General features: G+C 47.8%; 1 protein-coding gene across 4 annotated transcripts in view; it reads left to right on the top strand.

Annotated features, from left to right (window-relative positions):
- Positions 1 to 27885, top strand: part of Mad (mothers against decapentaplegic homolog 1) — a 48423-nt gene that overhangs the window by 13229 nt on the left and 7309 nt on the right. For all 4 annotated transcript variants that reach the window (XM_075878200.1, XM_037421296.2, XM_075878207.1 and 1 more), the window contains exons 6-7: positions 26713 to 26934; positions 27333 to 27493. In XM_075878200.1, coding sequence (XP_075734315.1) covers positions 26713 to 26934; positions 27333 to 27493 — 383 coding nt within the window. The remainder of the gene's footprint in view (positions 1 to 26712; positions 26935 to 27332; positions 27494 to 27885) is intronic.

Genomic DNA, 27885 nt, shown 5'->3' with positions numbered 1-27885 from the left:
CTACCGAGTCATTGTCAGCTGCGTTGGTGGCGGCCATCGGCATTTGGTCCGTCTGCTTTTCTGCGCGTCTACGCATATTTCCGCGATGACAAGCCCGAAAAAGTGCAACGTGAGACCGCAGAAGTTTCGAACGAAGCACAAGTTCAAGGGAAGGCGGCGTAAAGCGCCCCGAACGACGGCGACGAACGAGAACGCGCCTACGTCTGCTAGGCCTGACGGCGGCATCGACGAGTGCACGAGCAACAGTGGCTGCGATGAAGGGATTGACGCTGCGCTTTCTTTCATCAGTGCTTCGGAAAAGAAGCTCGGCTTCTTCGAAAGACAGCGGGATGAGGTTTGTGCAACGACAGTTTTGTGCGACACCCTCTTGCTGACGGCACTTGTGGCAGGTGCGGCATGCCCTGCTTGCGGTATTCAAAAACTTGCCGTTCGGGAGCCGGCAGAAAAGTGCAAGGGACTTTCGTCGTTCCTCGAACTTCATTGCGAAAACAGCGAATGCTCAGCGACTGTTCTTTCGTGCTCCTATACGTCACTGCGTGTTACGGCGGACGGCAGCAGCCGAGTGAGCCAACGGTACGACAGTGGGAGCTCCCGAGATAGTTTCGCTGTAAATGTGAAGGCGGTGGTGGCTGCACGCGCTGTCGGCATTGGGCATGAGCAATTGTCGAGATTTTCGAGTGATTCGCGAGTGATTCGCAATTGTCGAGTGATTCCCGCGATGCGAGGCGCATCAAAAGAATGTCCGAGCGTCTGACAGCAGAAGCAAGGGCCCACTGTCGTCGTGGAGTGAAAAGGGCACGGCTAGAAGAGAGTGCTCGCAAGGACCGTGAGGGCACAACCTATGCTGCAGGACAGTTCTAGTAACTTGCAGTGCTTTTCAAAGTTCTGTTGAACATTATGACCAAAGATTATGCATTTCTAACAACTTTGTGATAAAAAAAAAGGTTTCAAACTTTCAAATGCGTTTTTCTCCTTTTGCAGTTTTGTGTGATCTGTGCTCCTTATACACGCTAGTTCGTATACTTGGAATTGTCATACCTCTATGAAATTTTGCACATAGCATGACGAAGGCCCATAGAGTGCAAGTATCTATTCAGATTGTCAGTGCTGCTTGATTATGTTTTTCAAAAATTACATAACATTGAAAGCCCTTGGCAACTAGAGCCATAGTAAATTTTTCTATTATTGTATTTCACCTTTTTACACACAAAATTTATATAGTTTTTTGCACCCTACAGTTCCAAAGGATCATAGTCAGCTATATCTGCATGCTTTATCTCAAATTTTTATAGGTCAGAATTGTTGCATAACAATGGCCATAATTTTGCAGTATCTGACCTGCAGAAAGAAAACCAAGCAATCTACATGAAAATAAATGACATATTTGAAAAGAGGAGAAAAAACTCTATTAGCATGCCAATTTGTGTTAAATTCAGACTCTTATTAAAGAAAATCGTTTTTCGAGTAGCATCTCCCCTTAAGGGGGGACGCGGCTTTGGGATCGCGAAAAATGGCAAAAAAATCGATTTTTTGAAACTCAAGTTTTCAGTTTCTGGAACCCTTTTTCTATCTGGTTCCAAAATATCTACACTGAAAACCGCGCAGAAGTGCTTCGAAAAATTCGTTTCACCCACCTAGGTAGCAAAAATATTTCTGGAAATGGCGAGAAAACGGCGATTTTCAAAAAATAATAGCTTCGCTATTCTTGGGCCGGGAGCCGGCTTCTTGGGCTCATCGGAAAGAGCATTTTTCCGTGTTTAACTTTCCCGCCTCAGCTCGCTCCTCCCTTTAACAACAAGCGAGCAAAAAGCAAATGTTTGAAGGTCGTTTTGAGGCCCTTGATTGGCCGTGGCCGCCATGTTGCCTCAGCTCGCCTCGCCATTGGCCCGATGCTCGCTCCGGGAGATCGTCGTCTGCTGCTTGTGCGTCGCGAGGACATGGCTCTCGAAAATCGCCACTTCGTGACGTGTTCACGGCCTGATAATCACTTAAATATAACTACGCTTTAGTTACGAGCAGTAAGCGGAAGCGCGATCAGGTTACTACGAGCGTCAGCGCGGTCTACGAGCGCCGCGCGTCATTGAAGTCGTCTTTAGCCCCAACTCCGCCGACTGCGGGCAGGAACGACCCGCTAGCGAATTCGTGGCGACGTGTTTCTTCGCAAGCAACGAAGCTGTAAGCGGCGGCACGATCTGATTACTACGAGTGGCCGCACCGGGTGCACGATCAGATTACTACGAGCGGGCGCGCGGCGGTCTACGAGTGCGGCGCGTCATCGGAGTCGGCTTTAGGCCTAACTCTGCTGACAGCGAGACTGCGGGCAGGAACGACGCGCAAGCGCACTCTTGGTGACGTGCTTCTTCGCAAGGAATGTACCACATCACTCGCTAGCTCCTCCGAATATTGTACGGGCATTTTACGCATCGGCAGCGGACAACACAGTCAAGCTCGTCACCCCCCCCCCCCCCCCCCCTTCACTGCCAAGGATCGCTCGGAACAGCGGCTAGCAGTTTCGCGCGTCGTCATTGGAAAATGCGATGCCAAGTGCAGTGCGTGCCGATTTTTTGTCTTCGTAGTTACTCATTTCGCGGATCGTCATCGAACGCCGCCGGCAAGTGCATTACGCGCCGGCTGCACTGTCCACGCGGCTGCGCACCCCACGGTCATATGGAGTGCCGTCAGTAAGCTTTTGTGATGCGATTCAGACGTGCTTGGAGCCGTGCTTGATATCTCCACGAACGTCTATGAATGTTCCGAGGTTAATGAATTGCTGTAGATTAGAATTTCCGCGACCGGCTGTATGATGATGCGTTTCACGGCTAGAGCGGCGAAAGAGCATGTGTGAATCAGGGGCACGAATTTTTATATGCCCGTTTCGTGTCATTAATTATACTGCTAGAAATTCCCGTGCCACCAGTCTTCTGCCCATAACTTTGTTATTTGGAAAGAAGGCATAGGCCGTCATGGCGTGATCCATTTTTCTGATGCAATAAACTTCTCTCCAAATAAAAAAAAGTTCAGTGAATATTTGTAATCAAGTACTTCATTACGCTAATTACAACTTCAGCACAAAAAAGTATGTTTAATAATTTCAGTATATGGTTTTATTCAATTACAATCTTTTCTGTCATACTTATCACTCCACTACTTCATACAAAGAACTTGGTTTGAAATTCATACTTGTTCTTTGTAACTCATGAAAAGGAGTAAATCATGAAAAGAAGTCAAATATCACAAGACAAACCTGAGATCACAATTTTTAGGTGTCTTAGAGACGTAAAGAAAAGTTGAAACTTTAAACGCAGCTTTCTCAATACAGTTTTTTTTTTTTTTTTTGACATTATGCTCAGCCCCTCCACATGGTTCAGTGAAGAAATAATTTGTAATCGTAAAGTATTTGTGGTATCGCTTCAAAATTTTTATGAAAGCACTGTGAGATTATTCTTATTGTCTGTGCCAATTTTCATCAATATCCAACGAGAAACAAAAAAGTTCATTGAAAAAAAGCCTGTCGAAAACTTCGACAGTTTTTTTCTCACAAGTGTGTTTTGGACATTGTGCATTGCTCGTGGAAAGAGTAGCACGAGAATGACTGGACCGATTTTGATTCGGTTTTTTTCCCCTGAATCCCTGAACACTGCTTGTGGGTACAGCAATCTTCAATTTCTGTTTTGTGGCCCTGTTATTTTTCTAGACGATGATTTGTCCGTGCCATTGTTTCTGACAATGTGTGTCGGCAGCCATGATGATCTTTAAAAAAAAACGAGAACTTATTAAAAAATTCCGAGAGTGTCATACCCTGTAGCTTTCTTTTGAGTAAAGATCAACATCATTCGCAGCTTCCTGGCATGTTTTGTTGCAGCGCTAGGCTTTCTACGAGCAGACCATGTAATTGGATCGTGTAGCATTATGTAACTTGAGAACTACGGAAGCTATCACCTACAGCAATGAAATTTGGCATGCATACTCATAAGTGTCTAGAATAGGGAAATATGCAGTTTCATCATGATAGCTTCAGTAGTTTTCAAGTTACATAATGCTACACGATCCAATTACATGGTCTGCTCGTGGAAAGCCTAGCGCTGCAACAAAACATGCCAGGAAGCTGCGAATGATGTTGATCTTAACTCAAAAGAAAGCTACAGGGTATGACACTCTCGGAATTTTTTAGTAAGTTCTTGTTTTTTTTTTTAGAGATCATCATGGCTGCCGACACACATTGTCAGAAACAATGGCACGGACAAATCATCGTCTAGAAAAATAACAGGGCCACAAAATAGAAATTGAAGATTGCTGTACCCACAAGCAGTGTTCAGGGATTCAGGGAAAAAAAACAGAATCAAAATCGGTCCAGTCATTCTCGTGCTACTCTTTCCACGAGCAATGCACAATGTCCAAAACACACTTGTGAGAAAAAGCCTGTCGAAGTTTTCGACAGGCTTTTTTTCAATGAACTTTTTTGTTTCTCGTTGGATATTGATGAAAATGGGCACAGACACTAAGAATAACCTCACAGTGCTTCCATAAAAATTTTGAAGCGATACTACGAATACTTTACGTGAAACAAATTATTTCTTCATTGAACCATGTGGAGGGGCTGAGCATAATGTCAAAAAAAAAAACAGTATTGAGAAAGCTGCGTTTAAAGTTTCAACTTTTCTTTACGTCTCTAAGACACCTAAAAATTGTAATCTCAGGTTTGTCTTGTGATATTTGACTTCTTTTCATGATTTACTCCTTTTCATGAGTTACAAAGAACAAGTATGAATTTCAAACCAAGTTCTTTGTATGAAGGAGTGGTGTGATAGGTATGACAGAAAAGATTGTAATTGAATAAAACCATATACTGAAACTATTAAACATACCTTTTTTGTGCTGAAGTTGTAATTAGCGTAATTAAGTACTTGATTACAAATATTCACTGAACTTTTTTTTTTATTTGGGGAGAAGTTTATTGCATCAAAAAAATGGATCACACCATGACGGCCTATGCCTTCTTTCTAAATAACAAAGTTATGGGCAGAAGACTGGTGGCACGGGAATTTCTAGTAGTATAATTTATGACACGAAACGGGCATATAAAAATTCGTGCCCCTGATTCACACATGCTCTTTCACCGCTCTAGCCGTGAAACGCATCATCATACAGCCGGTCGCGGAAACTCTAATCTACAGCAATTTATTAACCTCGGAACATTCATAGACGTTCGTGGCAATATCAAGCACGTCTGAATCGCATCACAAAAGCTTACTGACGACGCTCCATATGACCGTGGGGTGCGCGGCCGCGTGGACAGTGCAGCCGGCGCGTAATGCACTTGCCGGCGGCGTTCGATGATGATGCGCGAAATGTGTAACTACGAAGACAAAAAATCGGCACGCACTGCACTTGGCATCGCATTTTCGAATGACGACGCGCGAAACTGCTAGCCGCTGTTCCGAGCGATCCTTGGCAGTGAAGGGGGGGGGGGGGGGGTGACGAGCTGGACTGTGTTGTCCGCTGCCGATGCGTAAAATGCCCGTACAATATTCCGAGGAGCTAGCGAGTTATGTGGTTACATTCCTTGCGAAGAAGCACGTCACCAAGAGTGCGCTTGCGCGTCGTTCCTGCCCGCAGTCTCGTTGTCAGCGAAGTTAGGCCTAAAGCCGACTCCGATGACGCGCCGCACTCGTAGACCGCCGCGCGCCCGCTCGTAGTAATCTGATCGTGCATCCGGTGCGGCCACTCGTAGTAATCAGATCGTGCCGCCGCTTACAGCTTCGTTGCTTGTGAAGAAGCACGTCGCCACGAATGCGCTAGCGCGTCGTTCCTGCCCGCAGTCGGCGGAGTTAGGGCTAAAGACGACTTCAATGACGCTCGGCGCTCGTAGACCGCGCTGACGCTCGTAGCAACCTGATCGCGTATCCGCTTGCTGTTCATAACTAAAGCGTAGTTATATCTTAAGTGATTATCAAGCCGTGAACACGTCACGAAGTGGCGATTTTCGATAGCCATGTCCTCGCGACGCACAAGCAGCAGACGACGATCTCCCGGAGCGAACATCGGGCCAATGGCGAGGCGAGGTGAGGCAACATGGCGGCCACGGCCAATCAAGGGCCTCAAAACAACCTTCAAACATTTCCTTTTTGCTCGCTTGTTGTTAAAGGGAGGAGCCAGCTGAGGCGGGAAAGTTAAACACGGAGAAATGCTCTTTCCGATGAGCCCAAGAAGCCGGCTCCCGGCCCAAGCATAGCGAAGCTATTATTTTTTGAAAATCGCCGTTTTCTCGCCATTTCCAGAAATATTTTTGCTACCTAGGTGGGTGAAACGAATTTTCCGAAGCACTTCTGCGCGGTTTTCAGTGTAGATATTTTGGAACCAGATAGAAAAAGGGTTCCAGAAACTGAAAAGTTGAGTTTCAAAAAATCGATTTTTTTGCCATTTTTCGCGATCCCAAAGCCGCGTCCCCCCTTAAGCAATACGGTGAGCCATTAGATCATGCCCCATGACATTGAATGTTCTGGCCATTGAAACAGCACCCTTCTGTGTGATGCTCTGACATTGGTCATTGACTTTGAAGTTTTGTGCCCCTAAGAATAAACGAGCAGCATTCATTTTTAAACAAGTATTTATGGCTCGTACAATAGGGATCCGAGTCGCACTTCAGTATGGCCAATTTGCTTTAGTAAGCTTCACAGCAGTGCGTGGTGTGCTGCAGCAAAGCGTATTGATAGCAGTAAGGAGCTTTGAGCACTGAAATGTACTACCTGAGGCCTGCATCTCTCATATCACATGACCAGCATATCGAAGTATACTCTTTTATAACATAATAATTCAGTACAACCTCTACCTACGAAATTATAGTGAATCTGTCCTTGACAAATGTGATGCCCTATAATCAGATACAAGTCTAGAGTAGTGTAGCTTTTTGCCGGCAAAAAGCATTTCTCCTGTTGATGGAAGCGCCATGTCGTAGTGACCTCATGGCTGACAGCCTTGGCAGTGTTCTCGCGAGAGGAATCGCAATGCGGCATGTCAAAGCATATTACAAAGCGGGTCATGAAATGGCTGTGGCACCATTAGCTGGAGGGGGGGTTCTTGACAGTGAAAAGCCCCACTGCTCTCGACTTGTATCTGAGTACATAGTGGCACCCTGATTATACGGCTTTGATGAGATGGGACCACGCAAAACCAATGCAATCCGGGCATCGTGTAAAAGAAAAACTAAGAATATAGGCAGTGACACTCGGTCTTGCCCCCAAAAAACGCGTATGGACTGCCTGAATAAGCCGACGGCACTTCTCTGCACTTCTCCTAAGAAGTTATTTTTGAAAATGGCCCCAAAACATTTAATTGAATGAGGTAGAAGGAAGTCTTATTCTAAACTGAAAAAAACAAAAACAAAAAAGAAATTCGTATCAATGCACATTGCTTTCCCGATAAATCAAGTCTGACAGTTCCCTGCACGCAAAAACAAAACCAATACCACTTTGGCAGCAGCCTCCCAACAGAAGAGTCAGACACTGTGCCATTGCCATCATATAGTGGCGACGGAGTATGTTGTGTTGCAACTTTTAGTAAAATGATTGTGTGCGCAACTGAGCTGTGTGCGTCGTACTTGTTTCCTTGTTATGTACACTTGGTGGTCTACTGCTGTTATTATTAAAGTGGTTATGAAAGAAAATCGAGCTGCCCCCATGTAAATTTCCCTGCTTTAATGAGGATTGAAACCTGCGGTTTCTGAAATATTTTAGAGCAATAGTCTACAGTACACCCCTGTTAACTCGGATTGTGTGTGCAACTGAGCTGTGTGCGTCAAACTTGTTTCCTTGTTATGTACACTTCGTGGTCTACTGCTGTTATTATTCAAGTGGTTATGAAAGAAAATCGAGCTGCCCCCATGTAAATTTCTCTGCTTCAATGAGGATTGAAACATGCGGTTTCTGAAATATTTTAGAGCAATAGTCTACAGTAAACCCCTGTTAACTCGAACTTGCATATGTTGAAATCTCGGACAAGTCAAAGCTTTTTTTCTCGTGCATTAACCTCCCATAGGTTCTAATTTGCCCCTCTTACCTCAAAACGTTTTTCGTAAGGGACAGCGATTATCTCGAAATCTTGACCGGGCAGGTAGAAGGCAAAGTTCACTCCCAGCAGGAAACAAGTGCTTCATGCGAACGCTTGCTCTTACTATACGTACCGAACGCGGCCATGAAGGGCGAATTTGAAATTCCAGCGGACGCAGCAGTCTACTATCCGCCTTGTCAAGCAACTGTGGGAGTGATTGCGTGCGTTCGTGACTTCACTACTGTAGCTCTATCGTGCAGGGGAGCTTTTCTTGGCAGCACTGGCTTTTCTTTTACAGTGACCTGGGCAAATATTTTTTGGCGTTTTGCCTAACTCGAAATGCCGCTTATCTTCTAATTTTTTCTGGATTTTATGACTAAGTTAACGAGGGATTACAGTATAATTATTGACAATCGTTAGAAATCGCAGTTTTCTTGAGCTCTTAGGCGACCATACGGCACCACTGGCCGCCGTAGGCATCAACGTGTGACGTCATGCTGAGTAAAGTTATGAATACGGCTGTCACACCAGTCCCGTTAATTAGGGGAGGCGATCGCCGGGCTAATTCCAAGGGCCGAAGTATTGGCCCCCCGCACCGCACCACGAAAGCGTGGACAATTTAGAAGTGGTCTTTTTTGGCGTGCCAGCGGACGCCGGTTGTGGCCCAAAGAACAAGTCAGAGCCGAGAGTTGATAAACAAAACAAATATTATATTCTCCAAAATGGCAGATCGAAAACAATACACAAGAATGCACACTCCACAATAGTTACATACAATACGTCACCAATCAAACAACGTACTACAAAGTACAATCAGCCACACTCGATACAACGGACACAGACAACAATACACACTACAATGCAGTCGCATGCATTGAACAACCAAGACACTTAAAGACTAAAGAGATAGAAAACCTTTTCAGTCCAAAGTTCTTGGAACCAAAGTCTAGATGATACTCTTCCGAGAATCACTCACTCAAAGTCCAGCGTTGTTGTCGTTCCGCTGCCCCGCCGAAGTTTCTCTTCCAGGAAACCTCCCGTCTTCAATAGGCCACTCTCCAAGCTTCAAACTTCTTCGCCCGAACACGTCGGCTTCACACACGCAGCTGTCGCCACGCGTCTTCGCTCGATAGGGGTAAACACACACTCTTGCCTGTAGCTCGAGTCGTCACCCCTCAGGTGGAAATCCTCTTCATCTCCTGCTTCGTCCCTACGGACAAAACCTTCGCCGACTACACGGCGGAATCCGTACGCACTCTGGCGCTACTTCCGTCTTCTCCTGCTTTCTCATCTCCGCTGCTCGGTTAAATACCTTCCACGCCACATTCCAGAAAGTTCCCGTCATTTCGTCGGCGCGATACGCAGCGAAGGCTGGGGAGAGGCGCGAGACTGTACAAGGGCCGTCCCCGACCGATGACTCGACCCGGCCGAACACGCCCATTTCCTTCTGGGACGTTCTAGTGCTTGCCCGGCCGCCGCTGTGGGGTGAGGAGGTTCACCGGCGAAGCCACGCTTCCGAGGGGAGAGCGTCGCGCGCCCGGGGAGCCTTTAGATGTTTGTTCTCTTTTTTTTTTCCGTTGACCTCGCGGCGTCATTCCGGCGCGTTATCGCAAGAATTTGGCGGCGCGCCCATTTTGAGCGCTCGTTCTGTGACACTGCCCCCCACTTTAAGAATATTATCTCATAATATTCGAAACCACACAAACGAGCGCGAAAAGTCACCACAGACTCTCACAGACTGTAACACAATCCGTCGCTCATGACACTTCACATTCACAATATATCACTCAATACGATTGAACATTACATTCAATCTCGCACACATGAAGTATAACCACAGGTACATGAGTACAACGCTTCATCACACATTCCAAACAATACAAACGTACAAAGTTCTGTCTTTACAACAATTATACAACACTATACATCACAGCACAAACACTTCGACACTTGTGACACAGGATAACACAACATTAACACAACATATGGCACTCAGCACTGCCAAACACAATCCGATTCTACCTCAGCACCTATCCTGTGTATTTCGAGCTGCGCTTGCGTCCCTTCTTGCGGTGTTCGCTCGATCTCTTCTTGTTTTTCCTTGTTCTTTTTCGGCGAGCCTTTTCCAACGGCGGTATCTGAGGCAGCGTCTCAGACATCGTTGTCACTTCCGACCCTGCTAACGGGTCATGACGTTCGACGGGTCCTGTCTGTTTATTTACCAGCTTGTTCATGTCTCTACATTTGGCCCGGCTGGCCCACTCCGTCTCCTTTGCACTGTCGGTCGGTTGAGGTCGTGCCGACGTAAGTCCAGTAGCCCGGCCCGTGATCTCGTTCAACACGATCATCTTATCATTCATAGTCCCTTGCACCGCGGCTTCACCTTGGGCTCGAGTGGGATCCATCACGGGTTGCTCCTCCACTGTATCTCGCGGTCGTTGGGTTGGCGAGGGCTCTATCTTAAGGTCTTCTCCCAAACATTCCGGATCATTCGGTCCTCGCGCCCCGTCGATGTTTCCGATGACAAGGTCGTAAAGGGGGGTCGTCATACATAGAGCCGTAACCTTCCCGCTGAAGTATGGGGTTTCAACCTCAATCTCTGCTTCAGGAAGCATCCGAACTGTACGGTCAATTAAGCGAACCGGTTTCGTTTTGCCGGTTAACTCGCTTTCCCGTACCAAGTTTCTCCGCACGATAACAGTGGAGCTGCCGGTATCTCTTAAGGGGGGACGCGGCTTTGGGATCGCGAAAAATGGCAAAAAAATTGATTTTTTGAAACTCAAGTTTTCAGTTTCTGGAACCCTTTTTCTATCTGGTTCCAAAATATCTACACTGAAAACCGCGCAGAAGTGCTTCGGAAAATTCGTTTCACCTACCTAGGTAGCAAAAATATTTCTGGAAATGGCGAGAAAACGGCGATTTTCAAAAAATAATAGCTTCGCTATGCTTGGGCCGGGAGCCGGCTTCTTGGGCTCATCGGAAAGAGCATTTTTCCGTGTTTAACTTTCCCGCCCCAGCTGGCTCCTCCCTTTAACAACAAGCGAGCAAAAAGCAAATGTTTGAAGGTCGTTTTGAGCCCCATAATTGGCCGTGGCCGCCATGTTGCCTCAGCTCGCCTCGCCATTGGCTCGATGCTCGCTCCGGGAGATCATCGTCTGCTGCTTGTGCGTCGCGAGGATATGGCTCTCGAAAATCGCCACTTCGTGACGTGTTCACGGCTTGATAATCACTTAAGATATAACTACGCTTTAGTTACGAGCAGTAAGCGGATGCGCGATCAGGTTATTACGAGCGTCAGCGCGGTCTACGAGCGCCGCGCGTCATTGAAGTCGTTTTTAGCCCTAACTCCGCCGACTGCGGGCAGGAACGACCCGCTAGCGCATTCGTGGCGACGTGTTTCTTCGCAAGCAACGAAGCTGTAAGCGGCGGCATGATCTGATTACTACGAGTGGCCGCACCGGATGCACGATCAGATTACTACGAGTGCGGCGCGTCATCGGAGTCTGCTTTAGGCCTAACTCCGCCGACAGCGAGACTGCGGGCAGGAACGACGCGCAAGCGCACTCTTGGTGACGTGCTTCTTCGCAAGGAATGTACCACATCACTCGCTAGCTCCTCCGAATATTGTACGGGCATTTTACGCATCGGCAGCGGACAACACAGTCAAGGTCGTCACCCCCCCCCCCCCTTCACTGCCAAGGATCGCTCGGAACAGCGGCTAGCAGTTTCGCGCGTCGTCATTGGAAAATGCGATGCCAAGTGCAGTGCGTGCCGATTTTTTGTCTTCGTAGTTACTCATTTCGCGGATCGTCATCGAACGCCGCCGGCAAGTGCATTACGCGCCGGCTGCACTGTCCACGCGGCTGCGCACCCCACGGTCATATGGAGTGCCGTCAGTAAGCTTTTGTGATGCGATTCAGACGTGCTTGGAGCCGTGCTTGATATCTCCACGAACGTCTATGAATGTTCCGAGGTTAATGAATTGCTGTAGATTAGAATTTCCGCGACCGGCTGTATGATGATGCGTTTCACGGCTAGAGCGGCAAAAGAGCATGTGTGAATCAGGGGCACGAATTTTTATATGCCCGTTTCGTGTCATTAATTATACTGCTAGAAATTCCCGTGCCACCAGTCTTCTGCCCACAACTTTGTTATTTGGAAAGAAGGCATAGGCCGTCATGGTGTGATCCATTTTTCTGATGCAATAAACTTCTCTCCAAATAAAAAAAAGTTCAGTGAATATTTGTAATCAAGTACTTAATTACGCTAATTACAACTTCAGCACAAAAAAGTATGTTTAATAATTTCAGTATATGGTTTTATTAAATTACAATCTTTTCTGTCATACTTATCACACCACTCCTTCATACAAAGAACTTGGTTTGAAATTCATACTTGTTCTTTGTAACTCATGAAAAGGAGTAAATCATGAAAGAAGTCAAATATCACAAGACAAACCTGAGATCACAATTTTTAGGTGTCTTAGAGACGTAAAGAAAAGTTGAAACTTTGAACGCAGCTTTCTCAATACTGTTTTTTTTTTTGACATTATGCTCAGCCCCTCCACATGGTTCAGTGAAGAAATAATTTGTTTCTCTTAAAGTATTTGTGGTATCGCTTCAAAATTTTTATGAAAGCACTGTGAGGTTATTCTTAGTGTCTGTGCCAATTTTCATCAATATCCAACGAGAAACAAAAAAGTTCATTGAAAAAAAAGCCTGTCGAAAACTTCGACAGGCTTTTTCTCACAAGCGTGTTTTGGACATTGTGCATTGCTCGTGGAAAGAGTAGCACGAGAATGACTGGACCGATTTCGATTCTGTTTTTTTTTCCCTGAATCCCTGAACACTGCTTGTGGGTACAGCAATCTTCAATTTCTGTTTTGTGGCCCTGTTATTTTTCTAGACGATGATTTGTCCGTGCCATTGTTTCTGACAATGTGTGTCGGCAGCCATGATGATCTCTAAAAAAAAAAACGAGAACTTATTAAAAAATTCCGAGAGTGTCATACCCTGTAGCTTTCTTTTGAGTAAAGATCAACATCATTCGCAGCTTCCTGGCATGTTTTGTTGCAGCGCTAGGCTTTCCACGAGCAGACCATGTAATTGGATCGTGTAGCATTATGTAACTTGAGAACTACTGAAGCTATCATGATGAAACTGCATATTTCCCTATTCTAGACACTTATGAGTATGCATGCCAAATTTCATTGCTGTAGGTCAACAAATAAAAAAGTTTTTTTTCAAAGCCACCTCCCCCCTTAACACCGTAATCTTTTTGTCCGCAACTTTTCCTGGCAGCGTCGGCATTCCTTTCGTAACACCGGTTGGCTGTTTTGACATTACAGCACCCACAATAGGAATTTTCTCCCCATTCTTCAACTCTACGAATCCATCGGTGACGGCATTATTATCAGATTTGGGTGCCGCTTGCACACAAGATACCTGGTGAGTTTGACTCACTCCGTTCCGACAAGCGTCTGCTTTGTGCCCAGTCTGACCACACTTGAAACATTTTACTGCCGTAGGGCTCGTAAAGATCGTTCGACAGTTTTTCGCGCGATGACCCACTCGGTTGCACAGAAAACATCGCGGAACGCTCTCTGGTGCACGCTTCTTTTCTTCGGGAGCCAATTTCTTCGAATCATCGGGACAATCCTTCTTGACCTTGGCCAAATTAGTGCCACCTTGCGCTTCCAAGAATTGGTCAGCCAATTCAAGCATTCCTTCAAGTGACTCAGCCTTCCTCTCTTTCAAGTACAGCGACAGGCTTGGGTGGCAACTAGTAAGAAATTGTTCTTTAATTAGGAGCTCTCTAAGCTCATCGTACTAGTGCGCTGTCCCTGAAAGTTCAATCCATCTGTCGAAATAATGGCTAAGTCCGGCGGCGTACTGTGTAGCCGTCTCACCATCAGCTGACTTTCCTGTCCGAAATCTGTCCCGGAATCCTTCTACAGTAAATCTAAATCGCTTCAGCAAAGCAGCTTTCACCTTTGCATAGTTGGCTGCATCGGTCGGCGTCAGCCTACCGTACACACTGAGCGCTTCACCACTCAAGCAAGTACTCAAAGCAGTTGCCCATTGATGTTCCGGCCAATTCTGGCTCTTCGCAATCGTCTCGAATCGGTGAAGGTACGCGTCAAGGTCGTCCTTCCTTTCATCAAACGCCACGAGCAGCTTGCTTGGGTTCAAGCGGAAGCCATGATCTTCCCGTTCGCTGCTTTCAACTCTAGATTGGACGGGAGTTTCACTTCGCTGTTGCAACCGGAGCCGCTCGAGTTCCATCTCGTGCTGCCGCTGCCGTTCCCTTTCCTCTCTTTCTTCTTTCAGCTGTCGCTCCCTCGCTTCTCTTTCTTCTCTCGCCCTTTCGGCTGCCAACTTCTCTCTCTCCAGCTCCAACTTCAATTGCTGCTCTCTTTCTTCTTTCAGCTGTCGCTCCTTTGCCTCTCTTTCTTCTTTCGCCCTTTCAGCTGCCAGCTTTTCTTTCTCCAACTCCAACTTCAATTGTTGCTCTCTTTCTTCCTTCGCCCTCTCAGCTGCCAACCTCTCTCGTTCCAATTCAGCTGTTTTTTCTTCCTTGGCTCTCTCAGCTGCCAACCTCTCTCGTTCCAACTCAGCTGCTTTTTCTTCCTTGGCCCTCTCAGCTGCCAACCTTTCTCTCTCCACCGCCTCTTTCTCCTTCTGGCTTACCCACTTCCGTAGTTTGGCGCCAGAAAGACCCATCTTCTCACCAAGAGCAACTAACTTTTCGAGATCCATTGTATCTCGCAAATAAGACCTTGCCGCGTGCAAAAAGTATCTGCCTAAATAAGTCTATCGGAACACTCCCCTGCACTCGTTAACGAGAACACTGAACAACACACCAAATCGTTCCGATAACACTATCAACAACTCGAGGCTCTTTCTCACTACTTTGGACACACTGTGCACCAAAAGGTCCTGTCGCGGACGCCAGATTAATTGTCACACCAGTCCCGTTAATTAGGGGAGGCGATCGCCGGGCTAATTCCAAGGGCCGAAGTATTGGCCCCCCGCACCGCACCACGAAAGCGTGGACAATTTAGAAGTGGTCCTTTTTGGCGCGCCAGCGGACGCCGGTTGTGGCCCAAAGAACAAGTCAGAGCCGAGAGTTGATAAACAAAACAAATATTATATTCTCCAAAATGGCAGATCGAAAACAATACACAAGAATGCACACTCCACAATAGTTACATACAATACGTCACCAATCAAACAACGTACTACAAAGTACAATCAGCCACACTCGATACAACGGACACAGACAACAATACACACTACAATGCAGTCGCATGCATTGAACAACCAAGACACTTAAAGACTAAAGAGATAGAAAACCTATTCAGTCCAAAGTTCTTGGAACCAAAGTCTAGATGATACTCTTCCGAGAATCACTCACTCAAAGTCCAGCGTTGTTGTCGTTCCGCTGCCCCGCCGAAGTTTCTCTTCCAGGAAACCTCCCGTCTTCAATAGGCCACTCTCCAAGCTTCAAACTTCTTCGCCTGAACACGTCGGCTTCACACACGCAGCTGTCGCCACGCGTCTTCGCTCGATAGGGGTAAACACACACTCTTGCCTGTAGCTCGAGTCGTCACCCCTCAGGTGGAAATCCTCTTCATCTCCTGCTTCGTCCCTACGGACAAAACCTTCGCCGACTACACGGCGGAATCCGTACGCACTCTGGCGCTACTTCCGTCTTCTCCTGCTTTCTCATCTCCGCTGCTCGGTTAAATACCTTCCACGCCACATTCCAGAAAGTTCCCGTCATTTCGTCGGCGCGATACGCAGCGAAGGCTGGGGAGAGGCGCGAGACTGTACAAGGGCCGTCCCCGACCGATGACTCGACCCGGCCGAACACGCCCATTTCCTTCTGGGACGTTCTAGTGCTTGCCCGGCTGCTGCTGTGGGGTGAGGAGGTTCACCGGCGAAGCCACGCTTCCGAGGGGAGAGCTTCGCGCGCCCGGGGAGCCTTTAGATGTTTGTTCTCCTTTTTTTTCCGTTGACCTCGCGGCGTCATTCCGGCGCGTTATCGCAAGAATTTGGCGGCGCGCCCATTTTGAGCGCTCGTTCTGTGACAACGGCATTAGCTTTCTTTGCTCTAAAATAGACTTATAGGAACTTAAAGAAAATATAAAAGAAAAAAAAAGAACTTTTGTGCTCAGAGTTGTATACTGTGCAAGTTCACTAATTGATCTGCTTGGTTTCTTCTTTCAGGTACCATATATTGCCGATTAGTAGTCAACGTTTTGTTTTCCAAAATTACCTTCCAAATATAGTTGGAATTGACCTATCGCAAAATCGTAAAATCGACTTGGAACCATAAAGTCTACTTTTTTCCGGTGGGTCTGATAAACGGTCGTCGTCCTCGGATTCACTGCTATTCGACGCATTGATGACATCAGCTGCAGAGGCAACATAGTCTCAGAAATTATTACAGTTAAACCTGCTTATAACGAGCCTTCATATAAAAAGTTCCTCGTTATAACAAATTTCTTGATATAACGAAGTTTCTCTATTCCCAGCCGTTGCTCTATAGAAGCACATGTATTTGTGACCTCTATGTAACATAGTAACAGAGGGAGACAACCTTGATGTAACAAATTTTTCCCACGGGCAACCTAGGAATTTTGCCCCAGATTTCGGTAGGAGCATGCATCTTCTGGGGGTGCCCCACCGCCGACGAAGCGAGAAGCGACGGCGACGCACAGGGCGCTGATAGGCGAGAGCGAGTGCTCGTGATTGCACACGGGTGAGCGCGAGGTGGGCAGGCAGGCCTGCACCCCACGAGGCGGTGTTGCCACCGTTCTTGCTGCTGTGGATGCATGCGCGCATGTGCCCCTTCTCTCTCTAAACCAACAAACCAAAGAAAGGAAAGATGAAACTACATTTGCGTTGGCAGAGCCATGATATTAGCGTCACATATATGAAACCGCGCTGCATATGGAGGGTACTTTACCCAATAGTTTACTGCAGTATCCATGTCTGTGTCCATGTCGTTCGCTCTTCGTTTTCGATGCCGTGCACACGTGCATGGTTTCACTGCGCACGCATGTTGCAGCCCCCGACAATGTTCAGCTTTGCTTTCAATTTTTTTTTTAAATGCAGACAACGGTGTCATCACCACCGAGGGGATGTCAGATTAGGTGCTGATGGAGGCTCTGCGAAACCGCGGTGACGACGGATCTTCGGAGGTCGACTCTTCCCGCGCTTCTGTCTTGTGCCACGCCGAGAGTTCGCAGGCTCGTAGCTTTCGCGATTAGTCGATTAGTTTTGTCAACAACAGGACCGCACGTTGAATGCAAGTAAGGCTGGCAGCCAACCCTTTTGGATCCGATATCGCGAAACTTCTACAAAACGCTGGTGTGAGCAAAGACGGCCGCTCTAGGGAGAAGTGCTCTTCTCACACAGTTCCTTCGCGTTGAAAGCGCACTGATGCTTGCCTAGATAGCAAGCGCGCCAGCGATCGCGACCGCCCTTAAAATTAAAGTTCATCGTTGCTGAGCGCACCCCCCTCGCGTTTTTTCGTGATTGTTCAAGACTGCTAGTTTCCCTTTTGTTTAAGCATTCGACAGCAGTTAGAACACGCAGGGGATGTTATTTTACATGCCTTCCAGAAGATAGAGATGGGCTGACTTATTTGATCTCTGCTTCAGCAGCGCTTGCACGCTTTTACGCGCTCGTGAAAGTTACGATGCGCCAGGGCATGTTACGGAACACGGTGGCAACGACGAGCACCCACCAAGTGGGTCGATATAAATGCTATCGCAATAGTAATGCAATTTTTTACCACTAAATAAGAGTTTTGGGTTAGCTCTGCATTCAGTCTCCCATTTGTTTAATTTGTGCATTCATTTTCTGAATTTTTGCTCCAAACTTGCATATAACAAAATCCTCTTTATAACGATTTTTTCCAAGAATTTATCAATTTCGTTATATTCAGGTTTAGCTGTATCTCCCAACGTGCGGGAGCCACTTTCATAGCCGGGCATTCTTACGGTCTGCCACGATCGCAAAACTGTAGTATAGCTATGGGCGCTATAGAAGGAAGTGTCTGCAACTGCGCATCGGAGATACAGTGTTTTTTCATTACACGTCGCCGACGATATCATGGTTTAAATGGTAGCGTCGCCGCAACGGCGCATCAGTTGGGCGAGATTCGCAACAACACCGGCCGGCACTTGCTGCATTAGGATATGACAATGGATTTGGCTCGCGAAGAAACGCGACATGCATTTATCACTCTCTAAGAATGCGACATACGCTTATCTGTCGTGAAAAACTTGACATGCATCTCTTGCTCGCACATAAACCTGACGTTTATGTTAGCGAAAAATGTGACATGCGTTTCTCGCTTAGTGGAGACAGCGTGCCCTAACAGCGCTTGCTGACTAGGTGATTAAAACATTCATATTTCACCTGAAACACCACATGCGTCTTACGCATGCGCCCACAAGCGTTTCCACATATTTTTGCGCTCACTCCTGTTCCCCGATTCTGCATTTCGCCTCGCTTATGAACAGTGGTGTGCGCAGTTTGCGAAGCTGCTCAACAGATGCCAAGATACCACTGCTACACGGGCAACAGTACAGTGCTGCTTTCAAGTGGCAAGCGATCCTCTACGCAGAGTCAGAAAGCAACGTCGAAGCAGGGACGGAAGTTTGATGCGTCAGAAAAGTGTATGGGGTAGTGGAGAAAACAAAGGACCAAGATCTTCGCGTGCACTGGGACACGGTGTTCCTTTCGTGGACCAAAGTCTGGACGTTACTCTGCCACTGAGGAGGTGGTTCGAGATTAGATTCACGACCAGAGAAACAAAAGCCTGAGTGTTTACTATGGTGATGTTGAAGCAAAAGTATGTCCTGATGTGAAGAATATGTGCATCCCGCTAACAGAGTTCAAACCGAGCTTTTTGAGTGAAGTGGTGTTATGGGTTAATTAAGCCTGGTACAGACTGTCAACCGGCATAGTTGCGGTGGCGTTTTTCATGTGTGGCATCTCAGTACTGCCAGCACCCTTTCCGACACCTAGAAGCAGCAGTGGCTCACACGATGGCAATGACCGTGACTGCTGCGTCCTTCTCTCTAGTGACGACAAGTCGTAAAGAATGTTTCACGGTCAAATAAATGTTTTTTTGCATTACTCCCTCTACTGAAAGACTTACTGGTGTGCTATGGCTGCAGCATGAGGCTGTGTTCAAACTCAACTTTTTTTTTTTTTGCCTAGAAGGTGTTGGAGGTTGGTGGGTCGACTTATAATTGGCGATATGTGGTACATTCGGCCTTCGTCACGTTTGCATTCTTGCTTTCCCAATTGCCTTCGCTTACTTGATGCAGTGTCCCAGCTTTTTTTTTTTTTTTTTTTTTTTTGCTGGTTGCCTTAGGTTGTGCTTTACGGCGTGTTTTTGGGTGGCCAAGTCTTCGCTTTGCCAACCGTGTGCATTGTCGGACAGTGCCGCACAGCTTATCGTAGTGGAAATGATGTTCAGTATGAGCCTCAGTCAACTATAGCTGAGCAAGTATTGCTGTGCCGCCATGTTTTGCCAATGACAGAGAGTTTCCATTGGTGGACTTGAAGTGATGTCAGCTGTGCAGCTCGGGGAAATATGAGCTGAGGAATCGAAATTGTGTTTTTATAGCTATTAAATGAAGTCATACGATGAAACTGAGTCGAAGTATAGTATTAAATGGACGGCCAGAATTCTGAGTAGACCTGTACATAGCTAAAGATTTCCTGAAAAGGTTTCACTACCCCTTTGATGCTCACGTCAAGGGAAAATTATTTTGCACGCTGAAGAGAACTTCATCGCATTCCTTTTTTGAGCTCGAAGCTTCGCTACTACATCTGGCGCCAATGAGGAGGGTCAGCTGCAGGTAGACCAGTAGAAGCTTCCACAGGTCAAAGCATGAAGATACCCGAGCCTTGAATATGAGTTTGCCAACTAGCTGAAGCTACTCTGTGCAAAACAAGCTTGTCTTGGTAACTTTTGTGGGATACGCATGTGATCGAGGCATTATCCTGAAGAAATCTTCATGAATAGCCAGGAGAATTAATTTTCCTTTCTAAGAAGGCATACACTACCTCTATCACTTTATTTGTTTATTTTTTCGAATCTTCAGTCTAAGGGCACCTAAGTTTTCATTTTGCATTTGTGAATATTTGGTCGTCGTTAGACTCAAGTGAAAAAATAATTTTTTTGCTTGGATGGCGAGAGACGCGTCGAGACGCTCGGAGCAGTAGGACGCACTGTACATCGTCTCCCGAGCCTTTCGGCATTTTCGCTGCGACGCGTGCTTACTGACCAATAATTTATGTATGAGTGGGTGCATGAGGTTATTGGGAACGCGCGGATATCACTCTCTGCACTGGATTTATCAAGATTCTCCCAGGAGCATCTGCTGACCCGACCAACGCCGCTCGCCGCCCTGAGCCTAGCTGGCTCAGCGCGCGTCCGGCTCCTTGCCTAAGCCTGGTGCAGCGTCTCACGCTACTCCCATCGTCGTGCCCAGCCGCCCACCGGAATGGAGTGCGTCGTAGAAGGTCATACCATCTCTGAAGAGGAGTGGTCCGACGATTCCTGGCAATCGCCCGGCTATCGTGCCCAGGAACGACGCCGACGGGAACTTCAAAACCAAGGCAAGCCCGTTCTTCAACCGTGTACGTCGGAGAATGCCCGCGCCGCTGTGCCGGAACGCCAACCCCAGGTCAAGTCACGTCCGCCTCGGTTACGTCGGCGGGCACCACTCCCCCGATTGCCGCAAGACTCCATTCATATAGTAGGACGTCCAAGAACGCCCATCGACTTGACGAAAGTGCCGCCGTGGCAATTGCACGACGCCCTGCTCAAGGCAGCTTCACTGCCAGATCAGCCACCAGCAAGTCGGGATCGCCTTCGGACGCACCCCACCAATAATACCTTTACCTTGAGCGTGATCGACTCGCAACGCGCCCAAGCCTACCTTCGAGTGAAGTCGATTACCATCGGCGCTGCTACTATCGAGCTCCATGTCTACGCCCCCCCTCCAGACGACGCCATACGAGGCATCATGTTCCATGCATACGATGACTTCTCAGACGAAGAGATTTTGGCAGACCTACAAGCCAGCAACCCCACCATTCCTATCGTGAGTGGAAGACGCTTGGGCCAAACTAGGCACGTCGTGGTTGCACTAATGACGCCAAACCTTCCAAAGTGGATATTCTACCACGGAACCGACATCAGGCTGTACCCGTTCTACAACAGGGTGGAATCGTGTTTTAACTGCCGCAAGGTTGGTCACCGCACGGATGTTTGCCCGATGCCACGTAAGCAGCGGTGCCGCCGTTGCGGAGAGGAACACCCCACACCAGGACAGGGCGAAACACCCGCATGCACGCCACGCTGCATCGTCTGCAATGGTGCACACAACACCGGCAGCTCAAACTGCAAGTATCGCTTTATCAAGAAGGCGCCACCCACCCCGCAATCGAAGCAAGAAGCGCAAGAACCTTCGTCGAACATCCATCGCAACCCATCTCACAGTGGCTCCTCCAGCAGACGCTCACCATCATCTCGAGACCATTCTGCATCTTTCCCACCACTCGGGAACAGCAGCAACCAGCAGCAGCGCCGAGAGAGCAGGTCCCCATCCCACACCCGGCGCTCAGGGTCTCGTTCAGCTAAACGACGTGGCAGCAGGTGTCGATCCCACAGCAGGCGCCCGAGGTCACGCTCAGCCCAACGACGAGACAGCAGGCCCTCATCTCACTCAAGGTCCAAATCAGCCAGGCGCAGCCCATCGGTGTCTCGTTCATCCAGTCGAGGTCCCGGAGAAGCGTCCAAGTCGGTGGCCTGGCAGCGGGGCGCCCCGGCATCACTACTATTTTCCGATTCACAGGTGAGGGAGTTGGCAAAGGAGAATTCTGCCCTTAAGGCTCAAATCTCGGCCCAGCAGTCCCAGATAGCTAAATTGACTAGCTACATCCAGTCTCTAGAAGCCAAAATAGATAGAGCACTCAGTATCGACAAACAAACTACACCCACATCATCCGAAACACAAGACGCACATCCGAACCCCCTGGCACCAAACCCGGCGTTATCGCCAGTTCCTCAACTTCAGAACGCTAATAAACGCAAGGCAGCTACACCCACAGCTTCACTCCACGCAGACGCCGACATCACTACAAAAGTAACGACGGCAGTCACGGCAGCCATCTCAACGCTGAAATCCGATCTGAACGCTGAAATAGAAACGCGCTTTAATGCGATCCACCAAACCATCCGGGAAACAACCACCTCATTCGCCGTGTTAAAGAGCTCGACCGAAGCTGCACTGGCCGACTTCAGTGTGCAGTTGGCCATCCACCGCACACCATCCAATAGCCGGCAAACACCGGCCCCTACGCCAATAACATAGTCATGGCGGCTCTCCACACGCTCACCGTCTGGCAGTGGAACTGCAGGAGCTTCCGCAATAAGAAGGGCCATCTGCAGCAACATATCCAGCATATTCAAAACCATGCACCAAATGGGGAATGTTCGCCGGACATCATAGTTTTACAAGAAACGAACACTGCCGCTCAACTGCCCGGATACGCATCATATAATCAGAAAATAGACATATCCGCGAGCGCACAATGCCACACTGCCATCTTAGTACACAAGAATGTCACAGCCATTCAACATGAAATTGAGGGTACGAGTATTCATCACACACTGGTGGAAATTATACCAAAAAGACGAGGAGACAAGCCACTCTTCATTTTAAATATATACAGCCCTCCAAGAGATACAGCTGCGGATCTACCTTACATCTTTCGGAAAGCAACAAATCTGGCGAAGGATGCAAAGCTGCTCGTACTAGGCGATTTTAACGCAAAACATCCCGAATGGGGATACCCGAAATCCAACCCCAAGGGTCGCCGATTATGGAGCATCATACACGACCTAGGTTTCAGTATCCTCAATGATCCGGAGCAATCGACGCGAATCGGGAACAGCGTATGTCGAGATACTACCCCAGACCTCTCCCTTTGCAAAAACACGGAGGGTGCCCGTTGGCAAAACACAGGTCACACCGTAGGAAGTGACCATTTCATTCTAGCGGTAACCATTGAGTTAACCACAAGCAATGTAAAAAAACGAGCCACAGCTCGCATTACAGACTGGGATAAATTCCGCCAACTGCGCAAAGAAACGGCACCCGATTCGGTATTGGACTTGAACGAATGGATACTTTCTTTGAGTCGAGATGTGGACGCTACAACATACCAAGCAAACGTAACTCCGGAACAGCCATCAACAGATTCACGCCTTCTACATATGTGGGAGGCGCATGAAAGCCTCATGCGTAGGTGGCGGCGCCAACGTCACAACACAAGGCTCCGCCGCCGCATCTCGAGGCTCGAACGTGAATTAGAAGCCCACACCGCTGTGCTAACACGCCAACAGTGGGGCCAACTTTGCGGCAGCCTCAATGGCCAGATGGGCTGCAAGAAAACGTGGCATCTTCTGCGACACCTGCTGGACCCTGGTAGCTCCAAGTCGGCCGCACGCAAACAGCTCGCGCGAATTGTCCATCAATACCCGGGCACCAACGAAGAGCTGCTGGAGGAGCTCATCACCCGCTACATCAACACATCTCAGAAACAGAACAGCACAGAGCAGTTGCCTGAATACACTGGAACAGCCAACGAACAGTTGGACGCCGACATTTCGGAAAGTGAGGTTTGCATAGCGCTACATAAACTGCGTACAACATCGGCACCCGGTCCTGACGGGGTGACAAATAAGACGCTGCGCAACCTCGATCCAAAGTCGGTAGGGGCCATTACTGAATATATGAATGAGTGCTGGAGGTCCGGCCATTTGCCATCAGAATGGAAACACGCAAGGGTCGCGTTTATACCGAAACCGGGCAAGAAACTCGACCTGGAGAATCTTCGTCCAATCTCGTTGACCTCCTGCCTGGGCAAACTAATGGAGCATGTTGTCCTCTGTCGCTTGCAAAATTTCGCGGAAGAGCACCGCCTACTTCCCCCCACAATGCTGGGCTTCAGGGCCCATCTATCCACTCAGGATGCGCTCATCCAGTTGCATCACGATCTCCTACGACCTGAGAGTGGCACTAGTACCAAGGCTTTGCTCGGTCTGGACCTTCACAAAGCATTTGACAACGTGAAGCATAGTGCCATTTTAGGCAGTCTGTCCGAACTACGATCCGGGGAACGCATATTTAACTACGTCCGTGCTTTCTTATCTAATCGAACGGTTGAACTCTCAGTGGGTGACCTTCGTTCTAAGCTCATCACACTCGGTGATCGCGGCACCCCGCAGGGAGCTGTTTTGTCCCCTTTCCTTTTCAACCTCGCTATGAGGTCACTACCTCCCAAACTTGACACGATACCCGGCCTGCGATACACCCTCTACGCAGATGACATCACGCTCTGGACGACGGTGGGATCCGATGGTCAAATCGAGGAGACTCTTCAAAGAGCAACCGACGTAGTCGTTCAGCACGTGTCAGAAGCGGGTTTGGAGTGTTCCCAGAGCAAATCGGAGCTACTATTACTGCGACCTCCAGATCGCCGCAAAATTAAGACTCCACTTCCTAGTATTAACGTGTATGTCAATGACACGCCAATTAAGCAGGTGGCCCACATGAGAGTACTCGGACTCATTGTGCAAACAAACCACCACAACAACATTACGCTAGACCGTCTCACCGTAACCGTGAACCAGACGGCCCATCTTATATCTCGAGTGAGCGCTCGCAATCGAGGCATGAAGGAGAAAGAACTGCTACAGATAATTCAAGCCTTCGTTTTGTCGCGCTTCACGTACGCCCTCCCTTATTTGCACCTCCTTCAATCTGAGCGAGCCCAACTAAATCGGCTCTTACGCAAAGCGTATAAGGTGGCATTGGGTCTCCCCCGAAACACATCGACAGAGCACCTCCTCAGTCTTGGGCTGCATAACACCTTAGAAGAACTTCTTGAAGCGCATCTTACGGCGCAAATTCACCGATTACAGGGAAGCAGGACGGGGCGTTGGATCCTTGCTAACATTGACCATGTGGTATCTCCTACGGGTAACGATCCGGCTGTCATCCCCCCCAACATCAGAAAGAAATTCCTCATAAAACCACTGCCAAAGAACATGTTGGCCAGCCATCACGACGGTAGAAGGAAAGCGAGGGCCAAATTCTTGCAAAAAACGTACGCGTCCAACCCAACCGTTGCGTACGTTGACGCCGCCCAATACCGAGAGTTTACTAAAGCATATGCAATAAGCGTAATCACTCTCCCCGGCAACAACGCCAATTCACCTCAAATTAAAGCGGCTGCTTCTGTCCGTGTGCTTAATACGACAGAAGCTGAGGAAGCGGCGATAGCGCTAGCAGCAGCATCCGGATTCACCACTATACTCAGTGACTCAAAGGCTGCTATATCCAACTTCGCACGTGGCATTGTGGCCCCCACAACTCTGCGTTTACTATTGCCCAGTCTCCTTACAGATGCTGAGGAAGACGCACTATCCTCCATTGCGCTGGTATGGGTGCCGGCTCACGCGGGGAACCCAGGGAACGAGGCGGCCCACCTATATGCTCGAGGATTCGTCAGCCGAGCGGTGGTACCCGCCTCTGATTTGGAAAACCCTGGTGAAGCCTTGACATCCTACCATGACATCACACAATATTACCGTCTTTCGAGGCAGACAAAACCACCCCCGCACCATAAGCTAACTAAGCGCCAGGAGGTTATCTGGCGCCGCTTGCAAACACATTCATTTCCGTGCCCATACATTTATGCACGTATATACCCCGACTCGATTGATCCGCATTGCTCGCATTGTGGCTCAATAGCCACACTTAATCACATTCTCTGGGCCTGCAGGGAAGATCCCCCCTCTCTCGATCTCCTAGCCGCTCCCTCGCCAGAGGGGTGGGAGGCAGTTCTGACCTCCACCAGCCTGGCCGTTCAGCTCCAGGCCGTACAAAGGGCAGAGGAGGTGGCCATCAGGTTCAGCCTGGCGGGTCACCTACCTCCTTAAGTCTGACGACAATAAAGTTGTGTTCTCTCTCTCTCTCTCTCTCTCTGCTTGGATGGCATTCGAGAGTCTTCCTGAAATGCAGGGTCAGTGTAAAATTACAATGTGCAGTCGAGGTTTCTAATGCATTCTATTTTTATGGGGGTTTTGCCGGGAACAAACCGATTCGTCGTGTAACTTGAGCACGAATAAATTTAGATTCTACTGTAGTTACAAGGGCATGCTAACCTCAGTTCCGGCAAAACCACCTTCCCTCTTCCGTTGTATCAATAACAGACCCTTTGTTATTCAAGACTGCAATTTCTCAGCAATGCTTGTAACTATACGCAGTTTCCATTATCTATCTTTGTCTTGTATGTGCTTGAATTCTTATACATTTTTAGTTGACTTATGTTGCCTTCCTGATTTGCGCATCTGATACTTGTTTCTTTATTTTGTCTTTTTTCTTGTGTGTTATATATGTTGTACCCACCCCCTCTGTAATGCCCTACGGGCCCTGAGGGTATTCTAATAAATAAATAAATAAAACTCTTTGAGAGTGAGCTACAGTTACATGCCAACTGCACATGGCATTAACCGTTGTGACACTGATCTTTTTTTTTTTCCTTGTCCCTTGTTTGGCAGACGTGTCCCCAGTCACGTACCAAGAGCCGCAGTATTGGTGCACCATTGCTTATTACGAGCTCAACTCCAGGGTAGGTGAAATCTTCCACGCACAGAGCCACAGCATCGTCATCGACGGCTTCACCGACCCGTCAAACAACAACAATCGCTTTTGCCTTGGCCTCTTGTCGAATGTCAACCGCAACTCGACGATTGAAAACACACGGCGGCACATTGGGAAAGGTGAGTCATTGAATTGCAAACACGCAGTTGTGACACATTATCTTATTGAACAGGCTTTCAACCTGTCTCATCGCTTTTGTGATCTTTACACTGTAGACTCACAGCAAAAGAAAAATCTCATAAATGGAATTTCTGCCCCATCAGAAGAACTGCATGTTATATGATTGGTTTCATCTTTGAATTCTACACTTCTAATCTCTCAGTAAGCTGCATTCCTGTTTAACAGAACATGTTTTCCCAGGGCCTCCAAGTTTTGTTTAGCGAGCTGAAAGCCGACATACTAAATGCCAAATTATAACTTTCACACTGGGCTGAATTTGTGTCAAGCTGTAGTCTGAGATGCGTGTCGTCTCTTTTATGTGCTGATGGCACGCTGTGGCAATGTCTTCTGATTGCAGGCGTTCACCTGTACTATGTCGGAGGTGAAGTCTATGCTGAATGCCTCAGTGACAGTGCCATCTTTGTACAGAGCAGGAACTGCAACCACTCTCACCAATTCCATCCAACCACCGTTTGCAAGATACCGTCGGGCTGCAGCCTGAAGATCTTCAACAACAGAGTGAGTTGCTCTAGGTTCTAAAGAATTCGTTACATTACCAGGTTAATTCTGCATGATATTATGTCTGAAAGCTCGAAATAATTTCCCACTGGTTACATTCAGCACTCTCGCTACATTTTATATTAAGTTCATGTGCTCCTGAGTGTCTTCAACTGCATCTGCCTAGCAAATATAAAAGGCAATGTATGTCTTATGTCACTGTGATATATTGTATTCATTGATGTATATGTCATGATTAAAATTATTTAAACATGAAATCCTGCCTTTAGCATAAAATTTCAATAATATTTGTCGCAAGAGCCCATAAAATCTTAAGACATAAAATTTCGCCGTAGTAAATGTTTCGGCAAGGGTTGGTGTTAAATCCAATCTTCGTGTGTTGGAACATTTGC

This window comes from Rhipicephalus microplus, chromosome 2 (assembly GCF_043290135.1).
Source record: "Rhipicephalus microplus isolate Deutch F79 chromosome 2, USDA_Rmic, whole genome shotgun sequence".
NCBI classification, from domain to species: Eukaryota; Metazoa; Arthropoda; class Arachnida; order Ixodida; family Ixodidae; genus Rhipicephalus; species Rhipicephalus microplus.
This window is presented reverse-complemented; position numbering and strand designations above follow the sequence as displayed.